Here is a 17,999-nt window from a genome sequence, read left to right on the forward strand (position 1 = left end):
ACAGCCCCCCCAGCTACTGGGGACCTTCCACGGAGCTCGTCGCGCCTGAATGAACTCAACTCTGCGCCGCCAGCGCGGGCCGTTCCTTCCTTGAAGCCGGGCAAGGGTCCTGACGTGGGAACGTAGGTGTCTAGTGGTTTGCCTTGATCTCTCGGAATCAGGTGCAACAGAAATCATCCCCCGAGCTCGGAAATGTCTTTTTTCCCCTGTGTCCCACACTGATGACATTATATTTATTTGGCTAGATTTTGGCCTTTCGATCTGAACGGAGAAGAATTAACCTCCAGAAGTTAAGGCATATCTTCAAGCAGCTTTATCTGGGCCGGCCGCGAAAGCCGACGCAGGGCCCGCCCCCCGGGCGGGGAAGGGTCTCACTGGCTCCGCTCTCAGCACCTGACGCGCTGGGAGTCCGAACCCCGGTTCTGTTTTTTTTTTTTTTTTTTTCTGGAGTGTTTGCTCCCCTCCTTTCTTTTTCTGCTCAAGCTTCCGGAGTCGGGGTACCGGAGCTAAGGCATCACCACCGCGGGATCCCGCGGGCCGCGTCCCACTGCCGAGACCCCCGTGTCCCGCTACCCCGCGGGGCTCGCCGCCCGCAGCGGCCCGTGATGGCGAGATTCGGGGTCTTCGCCGCCGGCACCGGCCTTTCCCTGGCAGTTTTGATCTTGCACTCGCTGTTCTGTGGCTCTCCTGTGAGTGGAGTGGCGGGGGGAGGCTTCGGGGAGGGGGTAGGTTGGGGACCCCGCGGGGCGGCGCGGAGGCCACCGCCCCCTGTGTCGGGGGCCCGAGCGTCTCGCCCCGTTTCTCCTGGCTTTAAGGTTGTGTGGGACACGTCGCAGTTGTTGCATCGCTTCTCCTTCCTTCTCTTCACACCCCCACGTAGTTTTTCGATTTGTTCGTGGTCGCCGCAGTCGTTAGCGGATCCTAAGCCCATTTCTTTTGCAATTCGTTTCCGGAAACCTCTCGTTGTCCGGGGTCGAGACGTGCCTAGGAATGAGCCCACCTCTGTTGTCAGCTGAGAGGGAGAACTTGAACTGGGTCTTTGTTTTTATTGAAGGTGTTAAGAAATTTTGTTTTTCAAATTACCCGGGAAAGCGAGGAAATTCTCTACCAGCTAGATGTGAGTTGGCCGAAGTATTCGGAACATTTCACCGGAGCGACTTTCTGTGTTGCCGTGGATCCCCTGAGCGGGTTGGTCTATGTCGGCCAGGTAAGTAAAATCGGACTTTAAAAACGTTTGTAAGGGCATGAGTACTGCTCAGTGTGGATTTAGTGAATGATTTCATAAATCGGACAAGAACTCCGTTAGCTATGTAAGCAGTTTCCCAACTAGTGAATATTTCATGAAACCAGTGAGATCTTTATATTTTCTCGGTTGTTAGTTTAGTGTTCACAACTTGAAGCAAATAGCCTATTGTTTCTAGTGCTAAGTAAGCATTTACGTTTATGTTCTGCCAACTGGGGGATTTGTTTTTTGAGTTGCTTTAGAATATTTTAGTTTTGGGGGCGGAGCGATAGCACAGCGGGTAGGGCATTTGCCTTGCATGCAGCCGACCTGGGTTCGATCCCCCGCATCCCATATGGTCCCCCAAGCACCACCAGGAGTGATTCCTGAGGACAGAGCCAGGAGTAACCCCTGAGCATGGTTGGGTGTGACCCAAAAAGCAAAAAAAAAAAAAAAAAAGAATATTTTAGTTTTGAAAAATAGTGATAGATTTTGAAGTTGTTTGGGGGGAGTGGGTATTGAGCCAACCCCGGTGGTGGTCCTGTCCCAGTGCTTAGGGATCACTCCTGGCTGGACTCAGGGGACTATATGAAATGACAGTTATGGAATCGGGTTGGCTGAATGCAAGGTCAGGGTCGTACCTGTTGTACTCTCTCTGCCCTGAAAAAAAAATTTAAAACGTTAGTTATTAAAGTTTCTGTTAGCTTCTCATTTTTCTTTGCTGAGAGAAAGGTTTGGACATTATTGTGTGCCCAAAGTTCTTGACCTTGGGCAGCCAAGATTTAAAGCAGAGATCTGCAGAACAGGTGGCCAAATTCAGTGGAAACTTGACTTGAGGTGAAGAAGGGAAGGGAAGGTGGGTACTCTCAAGTAAGAATTAGGAAAAGCTGGGGAAACCACCTGTTTATACTCTTTACTAGGCCCTCTGCTTTGAATTTAAGACAGGCAAGATATAAAGGGGCTGGGGAAGAACAGGATATTTGGAAGGATCATCTTCACTGCATCCTGCATGCATGTCCTACACCCATTCTCCAGAATTTTCTTCTTCAGCCATTCTTTTTCATCTCTAGGCCCCATTTCCTTCCTGTCCCTGTATATCTGTTATGTCCTTAAACCAGATCTGGACCCTATCTAAGCTGTTACCTTTGTATTTTCCTCCAGAGAGGGGATAACATCCAGAAAGTACTCGTGTTCACAGAGGAGGGCTATTTCTTGAGGGCCTGGAATCATACAGTCGACATGCCTCATGGTATCTTTGCAGTCAGTACACTACAAGAACAGTCTGTCTGGATCACGGATGTAGGAAGTGGTATGTGTCGTCATGTCTTTTAAATTTTTTTGCAAGAAATCAAATATTTGCATGTGTTCTTGATATTTTGAAATCACAGCTTGGAGAGATAATACAGCAGGTAGGTTGCTTGCCTTGCTACATGGCAAGACCCTAGCTCCACCTCTGGCATCCCACCTGGTTCCCCTGAACCTGCTAGGAGTAATCCCTGGGCAGAGCCAGGAGTCAGGAGTACTGCTGGGTGTGGCCTGAGCACTGCTGGGTGTGGCCTAAAAACAAAATGAAATCAGATTTTTCTTTTTGCTTTTTGGGTCACACCCAGCCATGCTCAGGGGTTACTCCTGGCTCTGCACTCAGGAATTACTCCTGGGAATGCTTGGGGAATCATATGGGATGCCAGGAATCAAACCCAGGTCGGCTGCGTGCAAGGCAAATGCCCTACTATCTATCACTCCGGCCCCTGAAATTAGATTTTTTTATTATAGTTTAATTATAATTTTTTATGAGTCAGTAAATTGCTTGTTTCTGAAAGTGTCTTTTGTTTCTGTAGGATCAAGAAATGTAATGTGGAGACTAAGAGTAATTTTGACTTTTTTTTTTTTAAGTGAATCACTGTGGTGTACCATTACAGACTTATAAACTTTCATGCTTGTGTTTCAGTCATACAACAATCGAGTACCCATCCCTCCACCAGTGCCCATTTTCCACTGCCAATGGTCCCAGCATCCCTCTCACTACCCCCACCCTGTTTCCCTCTCCCCCTCCCCGCCTCTGTGGCAGGGCATTCCCTTTTGCTCTCTCTCTCCTTTTGGGTGTTGTTGCTTGCAGTAGAGGTATTCAGTGGCATGGTATCATGTTAAGTGAAATGAGTCAGAAAGAGAAGACCAGACATAGAAAGATTGCACTCATTTGTGGAATATAAAGTAACAGAATGGGGGGCTGGAGCAGTAGCACAGCCGCTAGGGCGTTTGCCTTGCACGAGACCAACCCGGGTTTGATTCCCAGCACCCCATATGGTCCCCTGAGCACTGCCAGGAGTCATTCCTGAGTGTAGAACCAGGAGTAACACTTGAGCATTGCTGGATGTGACCCAAAAAGCAAATAATAAAACAGCGGAGATAGAGAAGGGACCACCCAGTAAAGGGTGTTAGACGGGCCCGCTCGGATTGGGAGAGGCGGGCTCTGAAAGTTGACTTTTTTTTAAGGTTTTATTTTTAAATCACTGTGAGAAAGCTGTTCATAAGTCATACAGTATTCCAAGTATTCCAGCACCCATCCCTCCTCCACCAGGGTACGTTTCCCTGCACCAGTGTCCCCAGGTTCCCGCCCCTCACGCCCCCTCCCCACATGCCTCTATAGCAGGCCTCTCATTCTCTCTCTCTCTCTCTCTCTCTCTCTCTCTCTCTCTCTCTCTCTCTCTCCCCCCCCTCCCTCTCCCTCCCTTCCTACCTCTCCCTTCCCCCCCCCCCTCTCTCTCTCTCTCTCTCTCTCTCTCTCTCTCTCTCTCTCTCTTCTCTCTCGATCTCTCTCCCCCCCCCCCCACACACAACTTTGGGGCATTGTGGTTTGCAGTACAGATACTGAAAGGTATCTGCTATATCCCTTTATCTACTTTTAACACTCAGTTCTTGTCCTTGATGATTATTGTTATTCTGACCCCTTCTCAATCTTACCTACCCTCTGCCCACACACACTTGTAAAGCCAGAGAAAATGGGGACTCTGGAGGGTTGACTCTTGACTCTGTTCCATCCCCAGCTCTACCTGTAGTTTGCTGACCTTCCCCCCACCCCAGGAGTAGCCCCAGAGTACCTCAGGGTGTGGCCCCCAAATCAGAAAAAAAAATGGATTTGGGTCTGGAAAGCATCACTGTATTTCAAGTTAAATAATTCTAAAGCTCTTTTGTGCAGCCAGGTGAAAGGGCGCTTTCTAAAGCTAATGAGTAGAATCCCCACTTCTCCTTTCCTTTACTAATTCCCTTTGGCAGTTCCCTCCTGAAGGAAACTGCTTCAGAAATCCTAACTGCTTTGTTGCTCAGTGCCTGGTTTGCAGAAACTGCTACTGTTAATATTCTGAAGTTTCCCTGACTGCAGCATGTTTGAAGCCTGCCTTTCAGCAAGTATTGTAGTAAAATGTGCTGAAAAGAGTTAATCCACAGCTCTGGAGATAAGATTTCAGAGATAGCTGTTTCACATGCTTTTGGTTTGAGACACAGTACCAGAGATAGCCTGGCATTATCCCAGGAATTTAGGAAGGTATGGGTTCATAAAGATAATATTTCTATTGCCCAATTTATATTCCTGATTTAAGAATTCTCCTATTTGGCCAGTATTAGAGAGGCAAGATGCCATTTAAAAATTAATGAGGTCTCCCAGGTTTTGTAAGAAGTGCCTTTCTCTGACATTTTTTTTTGGAATTCAAAAGATTTCTGAACCTCAGCTGATAATCCTTTTGTTGCAAACTGTGTTTTGTGTAAGAAGAGTCTGGCTTAAAAAAAAAAAATCTAAACTTCTTAATACTGTCATCCCATTGCTCATCGATTTGTTCGAGCGGGCACCAGTAACGTCTCTCATTGTGAGACTTATTGTTACTGTTTTTGGCATATCCAATATGCACAGGTAGCTTGCCAGGCTCTCCGAGAGGGGTGGAGGAATCGAACTCGGGTCAGACTCGTGATAGGCTAATGCCCAACTGCTGTGCTATCGCTCATTTCTTAATACTGAAATACCATTTTTAGAAAAAATGTTCGATTCACTATTCAAAGCTTTTACAATCTTAATTCATTCCATTTATACATGCATTTAATTTTTAGAATAAAATACTTCACTGATTATTAAACACAAGACCTGATCTATCATTCTTTCCATATAACTTATTTTCCCATATGCTGGTCTGAAAAAAGTTTTTCCTTTCTTTGTCAGTTTTCAGAGAGGTGACTGTAAAGAAAATTTGGCTGCAAGTCAACTATTTTAACCGCATTTTAAACTGGTATTTTTATTTAAAAAAGTTTTTGTTTGTGTTTTGGGATGCACCCAGCTGTGCTCAGGGCTTACTCCTGGCTCTACTCTAGGGATCACTCTGGAGGGCCTCTGAGGATTGAACTGGGGTTAGTGTATATAAGGCAAGGACCCTGCCCACTGTACTGTGTCCTTAGTTTAATTCAGAAGAGGTTGTATTTAAGAAGGTAGAAAGGAAGGCTCCCATATTACCGAGCATAGGTCTCCTAATCAGGGTTCTCAGAATTGATCTTTTGAACTTTTACCTGTTAGTTTAGGTCTATAGCACTGTTGTCCTATTGTTCATCGATTTGCTCGAGCGGGCATCAGTAACGTCTCCATTGTGAGACTTGTTACTGTTTTTGGCATATTGAATACGCCACGGACAGCTTTCCAGGCTCTCTGAGAGGGGCGGAGGAATCGAACCTGGATTGGCCACGTGCAAGGCAAACACCTTACCCACTGTATTATTTACTCTGGTCCAATAATAGTGATAATAATAATAATAATAATAATAATAATAATAAAGTACCAGTTAATAATAAGAATATTATATTATTATTATTAATAATAATGATAATAATAATAATAACAATAATAAAGTACCAGTTAATAATAATAATAAAGTACCAGTTTTGATATTTCTTTAAATAATCACTGAAACTTGAGAGAGCCTGGCAAGCTCCCAGTGGCCATTCATATGCCAAAACCAGTAACAATGATGGGGCTCATTCCCCTGACCCTGAAAGAGCCTGTAATGTGGCACCATTGGGAAGGTTGAGTAAAGAGAGGCTGCTAAAATCTCAGGGCTAGGACAAATGGACATGTTACTGAGACCTCTTGAGAAAATTGGGATGATGATGAGGAGGAGGAGGATGAATCACTGAAAGTTTATTTACTTACTTATTTGGAGGATTAGGCACACTTAAGTAGTAAACAGTTTAGAGGCTACTCCCAGTCATAACCAGCTTGGCTAGCATTTCAGCCCAGCCAGCTGGGGACCTCCCAAACAATACCAGCGGTACAGCCTGAGGCATAGCGGGTGTGCTGCCTGGGGTTGAGTTCAGAACCTTGCATGTGTCCCTGAGCCATTTCCACTCCCCTCAGCCTGAGGGTTTCCCCTAGTTAAGTATTCTACTGATGCTTTTGCTTGTAAGATCATTTAACTCAAAAGAAATGTTAATACAAATGAGAAGAGAAATCCTAGTCCTTTGAAGCACTTTCCTTCCTGGGGAAAACAGTTAATGGGTTGTATTTCTAATTTGTTTCCACTCAGACAAAATGTACTTTTTAAATTAAATCTGTGTTACTGAGAACCTTCTTAGTGAGGGGACTGAAAGTTGAAATCTGCGGGAATGACTGGGGTGACAGTTTCCTTTTCTAGTTTCCTTTCCATTTCCTCTTAGTAATAGTGCTTATTCAGGGTCATAGGATTTGTTTTGGCTGGGGAGGGTGGTTAGGCCATACCCATGGCCCTCAGGGTTTAATCCTGGCTATGTGCTCAGGAATTGCTCCTAGAAGTCTTGGGGGACCATATGGAGTGCTGTGATCAAACACAGTTGGCTGCATGCAAGGCAAGTGCACAGTCTACTATTACTTGGCCCCAGATTTTTTTTTTTTTAATGTGTAGCAGCAATTTAACTTTGTAAGTAATCTGCGGATTTGAGTGATAGCACAGTGGGTAGGGCGTTTGCCTTGCACTTGGACAACCCGGGTCCGATTCCTCCATACCTCTCAGAGAGCCCGGCAAGCTACCGAGAGTACCGCCCACATGGCAGAGCCTGGCAAGCTACCCATGGCATATTCAATATGCCAAATACAGTAATAACAAGTCTCACAATGGACACGTTACTGGTGCCCGCTCGAGCAAATCAATGAACAACGGGATGACAGTGACAGTGCTAAGTAATCTGCATAAGGAGTTCGATTTTTTGAGTTTTATTTGAGTAAGCATGTAGTGTAAAATTTGGAGTCCTTGAAATTTTAATTCATGAGCAGATAATGTTCAGTTGCTCATTAAATACATTTAACATTCTAAACCTGTTAACTTTTTCTGACTGTTCCCTCTCTATAAATATATATATATATATATATATATATATATATGTATGTATATATTTAGCTTACTTGAAAAATGTGACTGTATAGAGTTATTTTGTAAAATGTGCCTGCCTTTCTTTATAGGATCCTATGGCCACACTGTCAAAAAATATAATTCATTTGGTGATCTTGTTCAAGTCTTGGGTACTCCAGGCAAAAAAGGCAGTGGTTTGAATCCCCTTCAGTTTGATAACCCTGCAGAATTATTTGTAGAGGACACAGGAGATATGTACATTGTGGATGGAGACGGAGGATTGAATAACAGATTGATCAAGTTGTCCCAAGGTATGTGGCTTGATTTTGCTGTATAAGAATATTATGTAATGTTGAGGCCGGAGCGATAGCACAGCGGGTAGGGCATTTGCCTTGCACGCGGCTGACCCGGGTTCGATCCCCGGCATCCCATATGGTCCCCCAAGCACTGCCAGGAGTAATTCCTGAGTGCAAAGCCAGGAGTAATCCCTGAGCGTCGCTGGGTGTGACCCAAAAAGCAAAAAAAAAAAAAAAAAAAAAAATTATGTAATGCTAGTAATATAATAGGACAGCTGGTGTGGCCCAAAAGCCAAAAACCAAACCAAATCACAGTTGTGCATAAAGGGGTTAAGTATTTAACTAGGAAACCAGTGGTGAATTGAATGGTTGTGATAGGAAGTCATTCTTCACTCAAGCCTCGTGTTTGCTCTGAAGTGACTGGGAACAGGGTGAGAATTTACACAGGACTCAAGAAATAAGTTGTGTCTGACTCAGTTATAAGAAAGGAGTTGGGAACTGGCACCCCGAGCTCAGGCAGCCTCTTAAATCGGCTGGTCGACGGTGTTTATGTGCTCCCTGTTCTGCATCCTGCATGGTGTTCAGGTGGATGTGTTCATTGAGCGCAGACTGAATAACGGCTGGACACTGTCCTTTGGGTTGTTAGGGTGCAGTCATTTGAAGGGAACAGGAAACTGTTGACTGGGTAAAGTAGGTCAGGAGTTTGTTAGGGAAGTCTTTCTCGAGCTGAGCTGGTGGGAGAGAAGAAGGAGCGTAGGAACCTTCATAGACTTCACATAGGATATGCAGAGGCGGTTAGCAGGGTTTGAGCAGAGTCGTCTTTGGATTTTTAGTAGAAAATTGGTTTTTGCTGTTTTGAGGCCACGCCCAGTGGTGTTCAGGACTTATTCCTGTCTGTGTGCTCAGTATATCTCTTGGCAGTGCTCAGGATCATAAGGGGAAACGAGTCTGCCACATGCAAGGCAAGAGCCTTAGTCCCTGTACTACCCAGCCCCCTAGGAAAGAGATGTATAGAAGCAGAGTATTTACATGGTACAGTGCTGTCTCAGGAGATATTTTCAGTCACCTCTGTCAATTGGGCACTATAGGGCCAATTTATTATCTAGTTAATGAATATGATGGTAATACAGGAATTTGGAGTGGGGGAAAAAGCAAAGATTCAGAGAAATTTTATAAAGGGAAGAACTAAATTTAGGACACATTTGGATAGGGTTCTTTCTGTGTGGGTGATATTCTCATACACTGCCACAAATTGGGTTGTGAGTTTCAAAGAAAAGCATGGGGGTGCAGAACAAGAGCTTTTGGTGGCTAAGAACCGTTCCCCTGGCCAGACCACAGCAAATGACAGAAGGACAAGGACGGGGGAATGGAGAAACAGGGCCCCAGGCTTGTTGCTAGTGAGTTTACTTCTCGCTCCTCAGTGTAGTCTGGTCTCTCCCTTATAGCACAGTCGTAGCCATGCTCATAGTTTTGGTCGTAGTCCCATAGTCATCAGAGTCCTCATCATCCTGGTTCCATCGGCCCCTCTCTCCCCTTACAGCATAGTTCTGTAGAAATCATGAAGGGTGGGTACACGTAGTGGGGTTGAACATTGTCATAACAACAAACAGATGTAAAGGTCCTCCTTCAGGGCAAGTTCTTGAGATTAACTCAAGAATCTCATCTGAGAGTTCAGCACTTCAGATTGTTAGGAGATCCACTCACGGGCGGGCAGGATTCCATCCAGGGAATCACTTTCTCCTTTCCTCAGCTAGTAATCCATGTAAACAATCATAGTAAGTTTACTTCTTATAATATTTCTAGTCATCTTATATGAGCACAGGAAGAGATATCTTAAGCTTAAAGTTGGCTCTTCCTGGGGACATCTCACTATATATCCCAGACTACAGTCCTCAGGCCAGGTTGGTCTTTCCTAACCCCAGCAGGGTCCTTATTCAGTTACTTCTTTTTGGGTCATGACAGAGTTTGTTCCATGACTGTGCTCTTATCTTATTATACTTCTTATGGCACTTAGCCTGTCCCTTTTCAGTGTCAGGGTAGCTTACAGTTTGCCCTGGGCCCATCTTTGTCCCTTGCTGGGGCCCTCCTTTTGGGGGTGTTAGGAAGTAAAGGCACCTAAGGGTTTCCTAAATATGATGGATTTCCAGGAGTAAATATTTGAAGTCAACTCCTATGTTACAAAAACATAGCATTAACTGTCTTCCTGTGTCCATACAATAAAGATGTTGATAAATAAACAATGCAAAGCACTTAAAGGAAAGAGGAAGGTAATATAGGATTATTATTGTTGAAATTGGGTGTCCCTCAGGAGCACTCTTGTGGGAGTAACTCAATAAACTTAAGCACCCTCTGGGAGAAGCAAGTATAAACCATATTACGCAAAATTGGGTGGTTTAAAACAAAAATTCATTCTCACAGTTTTAGAGCTCTTTCTCCCTGTAAGGTTCTAGGTAAGAATTTATCCTTGCCTCCTCCAACATCCATTCAATGATTCTGAATGTGTGTGTGTGTGTGTGTGTGTGTGTGTGTGTGTGTGTGTTTTCACACATGTGTGACCTCTCTCTGGTCTCCGGTGTATGTGGTATCTCTTTTCCTTTCTTGTTATTGGATTTTGGGTCTCCCTATATTACCTCAGATTTTTTTTTTTTTTTGCTTTTTGGGTCACACCTGGCGATGCACAGGGGTTACTCCTGGCTCTGCACTCAGAAATTACCCCTGGCGGTGCTCAGGGGACCATATGGGATGCTGGGATTCGAACCCGGGTTGGCCACGTGCAAGGCAAACGCCCTACCCGCTGTGCTATCGCTCCAGCCCCACCTCAGATTTTTTATATCTGCCAATTCCGTTTCTAAATAGAATCACATTCCTACATCCAGAAGTTTGGGACTTGAACACCTTTTTTAGGGAGAAATGGAGGAAGTCGGGTCTAGTCAGAATTAATCCTATTACAGAGACAGAAAAGGAAATAGACTAAAGAACAGACTAGAGACAGACTGTGAATGAGCATTAGTTTTGCAGAATATTGATGCCAAGTCATAGGTCAGGAAGGAGAACCAATTTGAGTGAGAAGATGGCATGACAGTGATTTCCAGTGATGAAATATTCCATTGGATCTAATTACTATCACTATCACTATCACTGTCTTCCCCTTGATCATCAGTTTGCTCAAGCGGGCCCAGTAACGTCTCCATTCGTCCTAGCCCTGAGATTTTAGCAGCTTCTCTTTACTCGTCCTTCCCAGTGGTGTCGCATTGGAGGATCTTTCAGGGTAAGGGGAATGAGACCCATTATTGTTACTGTATTTGGCATATCGAATATGCCACGGAGAGCTTGCCAGGCTCTGCCGTGTGGGCAGGATGCTCTTGGTACCTTGCCAGGTTCTCTGAAAGGGAGAACTAAGCTATAAGACTGGCATTTGCAGCCACGTGCTTTTGGGAACTTTTAAAAAAATTTTTTTTATTAGTGAATCACCATGCGGGTACCCTTACAGACTTACAAACTTTCATGCTTATGTTTCAGTCATACAATGTTTAAGTACCCATCCCTCCATCAGTGCCCATTTTCCACCACCAATGGTCTCTGTATCCCTCCCACCACCACCACCCCACCCCTCTGTGGCAGGGCCAGCCTCGTGTTCTGGGGGGAAAGGCAGCTCAGATAGAGAAGGGACAACCAAGTAAAGGGTGCTAGGAGGGGCCCACTCGGGGTGGGAGAGGGGGGCTGAAAGTAGACTATAGACTAGGTGTGTTGTTTTATAGTCTGTGGATCTTGGCCATTGATGGGATTACACAGCAGGGGAGGGGCAGTTTGTGGGTGTGGCTGCCAAGCTATTAGAAAATGGGGGGTCTGGGTGGAGGAGGCCCAGTCCCGATCCGAGCAGGCTTAGAAATCTCAGCCTTGGGTCCCACACACCTGGGTTCCTCTTCTTGTTCCTTCATGTGTGAGGCTCATCCGAACGTGTGGAGAGGGGCTTTGAGCATGGCTGTAGCTGGGTTCAGGAGGTCTTCGGCTGCCGGGGCTCTGCTTGGAGCAGGGAGGGAAACTCGATCCGTTCCGTGTGGCCCCGGTGAAGACAGCCAGGCACGGAGGCAAGAGACTCTGTGGAAGTAATAACTAAGTAAGATTAATTCCCTGAAATAGAGATTTTAATTTTTTTGGTAAAGCATAAGAATTATTCTTATATTCTAATAATATTCTAATTATTCTTATCGAGGAGCCAGGAAGATAGCACAGCGGTCCAGGGGTGCAGGCCTTGCGTGCCGGGTATCCTGGCTCCATCTCCATTGCCACGTGGCTTCCCAAGCAATGCCAGGCGTGACCCTACTCACCTTGGTACCCTGGGCCCTAGCAGTGAACTGTTAGGCCAGTATCAGTATGAGGACCCCAACACCCCCAGATCCTCTCAGCCTTGCTTGGGAAACTTCCTCAAAAAAGGGTGGGGGAGAAGAATTTGAAAATGAATACACAGATTGGCAGGAAACAATTGCCCAAGGGTTTAATGGAATTGTTTGTCTGCAACTTATACTGTATAAATGCTGACCCCATGTGTTTCTCTCTCTAGATTTCATGATGCTTTGGCTGCGTGGAGAGAATGGAACTGAGCCTACCAAGTTCAACATACCTCACAGTGTCACAGTTGATTTAGCTGGTCGGGTAAAAATACAGTGTCATTGTGTCTGGGACTATATGTTTGAAGATATGTGTAGAGCGAAGTCTTGAGTGTGTGTTTAAACGTGCATAGACCCTGAGTGTACACATGCATGTCTGTTCATCTGATACATATGTGATAGAGAATGTGAGTACTGGGCAGTTCTAGGCAGGTCCTGATCAGGTCTTGTCTCATGGGTGGTTTAGGTTCTGCAATGAAGGAAATTCATATATTTAGAAAAGTGCAAAATACATTCATTTCCTTTGTCAGTTAAAGGATAGATGGAACAAATAATGCAACAGATTAGAAAAAGCTACCTGGGTAAGGAAAAAATATATATTCCTCCTAGGAAAACTCTTTCTATGTATATTTGAATATATTTGTAATTCTAGAGTTAAGTGGATTCTAGAATGTCTCGACTGCTGGGGTATGGGAGAGCCCAATGTTGGAAGCTTGAAAAGGGCACATAGACAACTTTTTTATTCTCACCAGTTCCACTTTATCTCGTGAGCAGAAAGCTCTAACCGAGTTTCAGTCCATTTTCTTCCAACCCCTATCCATTGAGCACTTTTCCCATCCTTTTTATATGCCTTTAATCATATTTGGGCTCACCCTCATGTGACCAGACTCCCTCTCCCAAAACTGTTTTTTTTTTTTTTTTGCTTTTTGGGTCACACCTGGCAATGCTCAGGGGTTAATCCTGGCTCTGTACTCAGGAATTCAGGAATGACTCCTGGTGATGCCGGGGATCGAACCCAGGTTTGCCGCGTGCAAGGCAAACGCCATACCCACTGTGCTATCGCTCCAGCCCCCTCTCTCAAAACTTTTAAACAATTGTTTTTCTGACTTTGCTTCCTGATTATAGTAACTGTCACGCTAAAGATCTAATATATCTTTTAATATATTAGAGTGTATACTTTCCTGATTCGAGCTGCATGCGTATATTATTCTCTTTTGCTTACTACCTTAGTGTCTGTGGCACTTAGTATTCATCTTTTACATGTTTGTTAAGTGGCCAGATTTCTTGGTGCAGAGTGGATGGGTGCATCAGACTCATGATCTACATCATTGAAAATTTAATCATTTTCCACTTCTGCATCTGCGCTCAGCAAGCAACTTTCCATGGCATCCTATTTTGACATAAAATATAGGATCATAAAATAATCATAAAAATATTTGGATCATAAAAATAGTTGAGTATTTCCCTTCATAGAAAGATAGCTGACCACATGAACTTCGAAAGTAGGGCACTAGAAAGTTGGGATTCTGGTAAATTAGTCATCAATATTCCTTGATTAACACAGACAGTGCTAATAGTCTAAAGTGTTCTTCTAGGGTCCAAGCTATGGTTTCTCCTTTGCATTGACCTCAGGCAGTAATCCCTAAACCTTTTTAAGAAAATTATCCTCAGGAAAGAAAAAAAGCGTATATCAGAAAAATATCTTCAGAAATCATTTAGGGATCAACAGCCTTTCTACAATGAATTTTTCTTTCTGATCAGAGTGAATGTGATGCCTTCGTTAACCCACATCCGTTGGTAAAGATACTGTTAGGATTTCCTGAAAAAAATTATTCCCAGGAGCTCAAAAAATTCCCTGAATACAAAGAGTGTGACCCAAAAACTCAACACCACCATCCCACCCCACCCAAAAAGCTATAAATTTTCAAACATTTAGTTTTCTGCTTAAAAGTAGGACTTTAGAAAATAAAATCTTTGCATCCCTTAAGTTTTAGATGAGGTAGCATATGTAAAACTAGAGAAAATAAATATTCTCTTTATTCTTCCCCTTTTCTCTCTGTTATTACAACCAACAATTTTTGTTTGTTTGTTTGTTTCTCAGGTATGGGTTGCTGACCGAGGAAATAAGAGAATTCAGATGTTTGACAAAGCCACTGGAGAGTGGCTAGGAGCTTGGACAAACTGTTTCACAGAAGAGGGACCATCTTCAGTAAGGTAGTTGTGTCTTTTTCTTTGAAACATTTGTCTTACTTGGTTTCTCTTTTTCCCTTTAAAAAGTCAACTGTTAGTTTAAAATATCTGTGGTTCACTCTACAAGGGCAGGGGTGGGAGAAGTGCAGAGAGGAGTGACCAACTCAGCACTTGGAGCACTGTGGCCCAGGTGTGCCGGAGCGTCTCTGCATTTCCTGGAAGATGTTTAAACATGGAATGAAAATGAAAATCAGTTTTCAGTTCACTCCCTGAGTAACACGAGTTTAAATAGTTTCATGTTAATGTCCAGTTTTAATGGTGAGAATTAAATACTGAGATTTTTTTTAAAAAAAAAGACAAAAGAAAGGAAAAAAACTCTGATCTTTGTTTATGTCTATATCACAAATCTATTTTCTCCTACACAGAAATAGGTCCCATTGGAATTCTCCTTCAAAGACCCTCTGACAAACAGTAGTTCCCTTCTAGGACTGTGGGAGTAAAAGTACCAAGAAACAAATCGAGATGTCAGTTTCATCTGAATTGATTGGTGTCATGTTTTTGTCCTTAGATTCACTCCTGATGGAAGATTCTTGGTTGTAGCCCAGCTGAATCTTAACAGGCTCTTGTTTGTGGCAGCACCACCAGTGGGGACCGTTGGCAATTGCTCCGTGATCAGCACAATCCAACTGGCAGATCAAGTTTTACCTCATCTCCTAGATGTCAGTGGGAAAACAGGAGCCATCTATGTAGCGGAAATTGGAGCCAAACAAGTACAAAAATACGTCCCTTCCAAAAGCTATTTTTCGTTATTTGTTTCATAATGTTCTTCAGAGTGAAAGTTTATGTTTTCAAATTTACTGAATTTTTGTTTCTTTTAGTTTTTGTTTTGAGGTCACACCGGGTGTTGCTCAGGGATTACTCTCATCTTGCACTCGGGAATTACTCCTGGCAGTGCTTGGTAGACTACATGGGATGCCTGAAGTCAAACCTGGTTCAGCTGCATGTAAGGCAAGGGCCCTACCTACTGTACCATTGTGCCAGTCCCTTAATTTTATAATTAATGTTCAAGCAAAAGGATTTGTGTTAACTTACTGTCTGCTGTTACCTAAATTATTTTAAGAAAAATTCCATTTAGCATCACTAAGGGCTTTTGGCTTTTTATTTTTTTTTCCTTTGGAGCTGGAGGTGTGGACGGCCTCGCAGTGGCGACCACCCCACGTCTTCTACATTCCAGGCATATATTCCAGCCCATTGAACAATCTCTCCAACCACCAGATCTTTATCTCTTGGAGCTTACTTTTACTTGCATAAGAATATTCTCATGAAAGAAAATGCAGCTCTTTAAAGACATTTTAATTAAAAAAAAAAAAAAAGGTAGGGGCTGGATCGATAGCACCACGCTGGTAGGGTGTTTGCCTTTTGCCTTGCACATGGCCGACCCAGGTTCGATTCCCAGCATCCCAAATGGTCCCCCAAGCACCACCAGGAGTAATTCCTGAGTGCATGAGCCAGAAGTAAACCTGTGCATCACCAGGTGTGACCCAAAAAGAAAAAAAAAAAATTTAGATAAGTAAAGAGGAATTCTGGTGAGGCTAGGAAGGTGGTTCAAAGGGTTACTGGGTATGCTTCGCATGTGGGCACCTTTGGGGTATTACACTGTGTGGCCAAATAAACCAAAAAAAGCCCCAAATTACAGAATTTATTGACTCTCACACGAAGAAGTTCATACCTCCATTTCTGTTTGAGAGCTTGAGATGGGCTCTTGACTGAGCACTCAAAATACTAGCTCCTCAAATTTCAAAAAAGCCAAGTCACTTTGTCCATACCCTTTGGATAGTTTACAGTTCTGTAGAGAGGTGACTTTACAGATAGTCCCATTGATGGCAGTGTGTGCGTGTGGTGAGACTTGTGGAGCGTTGCACATTTCATCTGTGGAGGAATCCTGGGGAATTAAAGAGGAAGTCATTCTGAGCTTCAGCTTGAAAACAGGAAGAGAGATGACATGATCCATGGAGGCAAATTAACAAAGTTAGAAACGTGCTTGCACCTTCTGAAAGCAGGTCCCTTCAGTTGGGCCCTTTAGATGGCAGGTAATGTTAGTCTCAGGTAGCTAAGCAGTTTAGCCAGTTGAACTGAGTCTCTTTAGGATTAGCAGGACCACTGCCATTGGAGCATGCGCGTCTGGCAGATCATTGGCAGATCTTTAGAACAGGAAGTGTAGTCTTACACAGAAGAAAGAAGTTGGGAGGAGCTGGTTTAGAAGAAACTGTACTAGAAGAAGCAAGGGTTCGCCTCCCCTGCCCGCGTCCTTTGTTCTCAGAGTCGGGAATTTGAAGTAGTGCTGGTTTTTCTTGCCTTCGAGAGAGAATGTGCTGTTGCTGGATCCAAGAAAACTTCCTTTTTCCTTCACCCTCTGCAGAGAAGAATGGTGGGGTGTGAGCGCTTGACCTTCCCTCTCCACCTTCACTATGAATGACATTTCCTTTCATCCAGTTTCCTGGTGCTTTTCGTCTCAAGTTTTCAATGTAAGTGGCTGACTTTTCTAAGCACTTTACTGAAAGAGGTCTCTACAGATGCAGGCATACCTTGGAGATGCTGCAGGTCCTCTTCCAGATCCCAGGAAAAGGATTACTGTGACAAAGTCACAAACATGTATGTGTATATATATATATATATATATATATATATATATATATATATATGTTTATTTTAAAAAGCATTTTATTGCTAAGAAGCATCACCATCATTTGTGCCTTCTGCTCAGCATCTTCGCTGAGGACAGGTCTTCCTCGTCTGTGGACTTCCTTCCCAGACGGCCTCTGCAGCCAGTGACATTCCCTAGCCTTAATGGCCTTTTCCCTGGGGTAGATCTGTAAATGTTGGCCTGGTCTTCTCAAGCCCTGTGTGGCTTTCCCAGCTACGTTTGGTCACAGTGTAGGAATCCTTGTGGTCATTGCAGCCATGTCCACAGTGTCTTCACCAGGAGTATCTTCTATTTCCAGAAACTCTTCTCTTCCTTCTTAAATAAGAAGCAGCTTCTCCTGTTTGTATTTCATCTCAAGTTTGCTGTGGCCCTCCCATGTCCTCATGCTCCATTTCTTTTTTTTTTTTTTTTAATTTTTTTTTTTTTTTTTTTTTTTGCTTTTTGGGTCACACCTGGCGATGCACAGGGGTTACTCCTGGCTCTGCACTCAGGAATCACCCCTGGCCGTGCTCAGGGGACCATATGGGATGCTGGGATTCGAACCCGGGTCGGCCGCGTGCAAGGCAAACGCCCTACCCACTGTGCTATCGCTCCAGCCCCATCATGCTCCATTTCTGATTGCGCACTTCACTTCTGTTGCCATATCTCCCACATCTGCCACTACTTTACCATTGAAAAGAAAATACTTTTTGGCTCATTATTTGGCCTAAACCCTACAGTGCTTACTTTTGATTCTGTACTCAGGAATCACTGTGTGGTGCTGGGGTTCAAACTCTGGCCTTCAACTTTAGTTTTCCAGTTCTAGTTGTATGAATTCTTTGAATAGTCTACATCAGTTTTTGG

The 17,999-nt window shown here is 44.0% G+C and overlaps 1 protein-coding gene across 1 annotated transcript; it reads left to right on the forward strand.

Moving 5' to 3' along the window:
* Window positions 1-419: 419 nt before the first annotated feature.
* Window positions 420-17,546, forward strand: NHLRC3 (NHL repeat containing 3). Its single transcript, XM_004619570.2, has 7 exons — window positions 420-689; window positions 1,055-1,207; window positions 2,384-2,531; window positions 7,689-7,889; window positions 12,436-12,527; window positions 14,364-14,476; window positions 15,021-17,546. Exons 1-7 carry the CDS (start codon window positions 606-608, stop codon window positions 15,271-15,273), a joined length of 1,044 nt encoding a protein of 347 aa, XP_004619627.2. The 5' UTR covers window positions 420-605; the 3' UTR covers window positions 15,274-17,546.
* Window positions 17,547-17,999: the final 453 nt, after the last annotated feature.

This window comes from Sorex araneus, chromosome 1, assembly GCF_027595985.1.
Source record: "Sorex araneus isolate mSorAra2 chromosome 1, mSorAra2.pri, whole genome shotgun sequence".
Classification (NCBI taxonomy): domain Eukaryota; kingdom Metazoa; phylum Chordata; class Mammalia; order Eulipotyphla; family Soricidae; genus Sorex; species Sorex araneus.

Bases quoted from the DNA above. Each gene is read 5' to 3' on its own strand.
- NHLRC3 (XM_004619570.2), top strand. From the start codon at position 606: ATGGCGAGATTCGGGGTCTTCGCCGCCGGCACCGGCCTTTCCCTGGCA. The intron at 1,208-2,383 runs GTAAGTAAAATC...ATTTTCCTCCAG, and splicing joins GGTTGGTCTATGTCGGCCAG to AGAGGGGATAACATCCAGAA. The intron at 2,532-7,688 runs GTATGTGTCGTC...CTTTCTTTATAG, and splicing joins GATCACGGATGTAGGAAGTG to GATCCTATGGCCACACTGTC.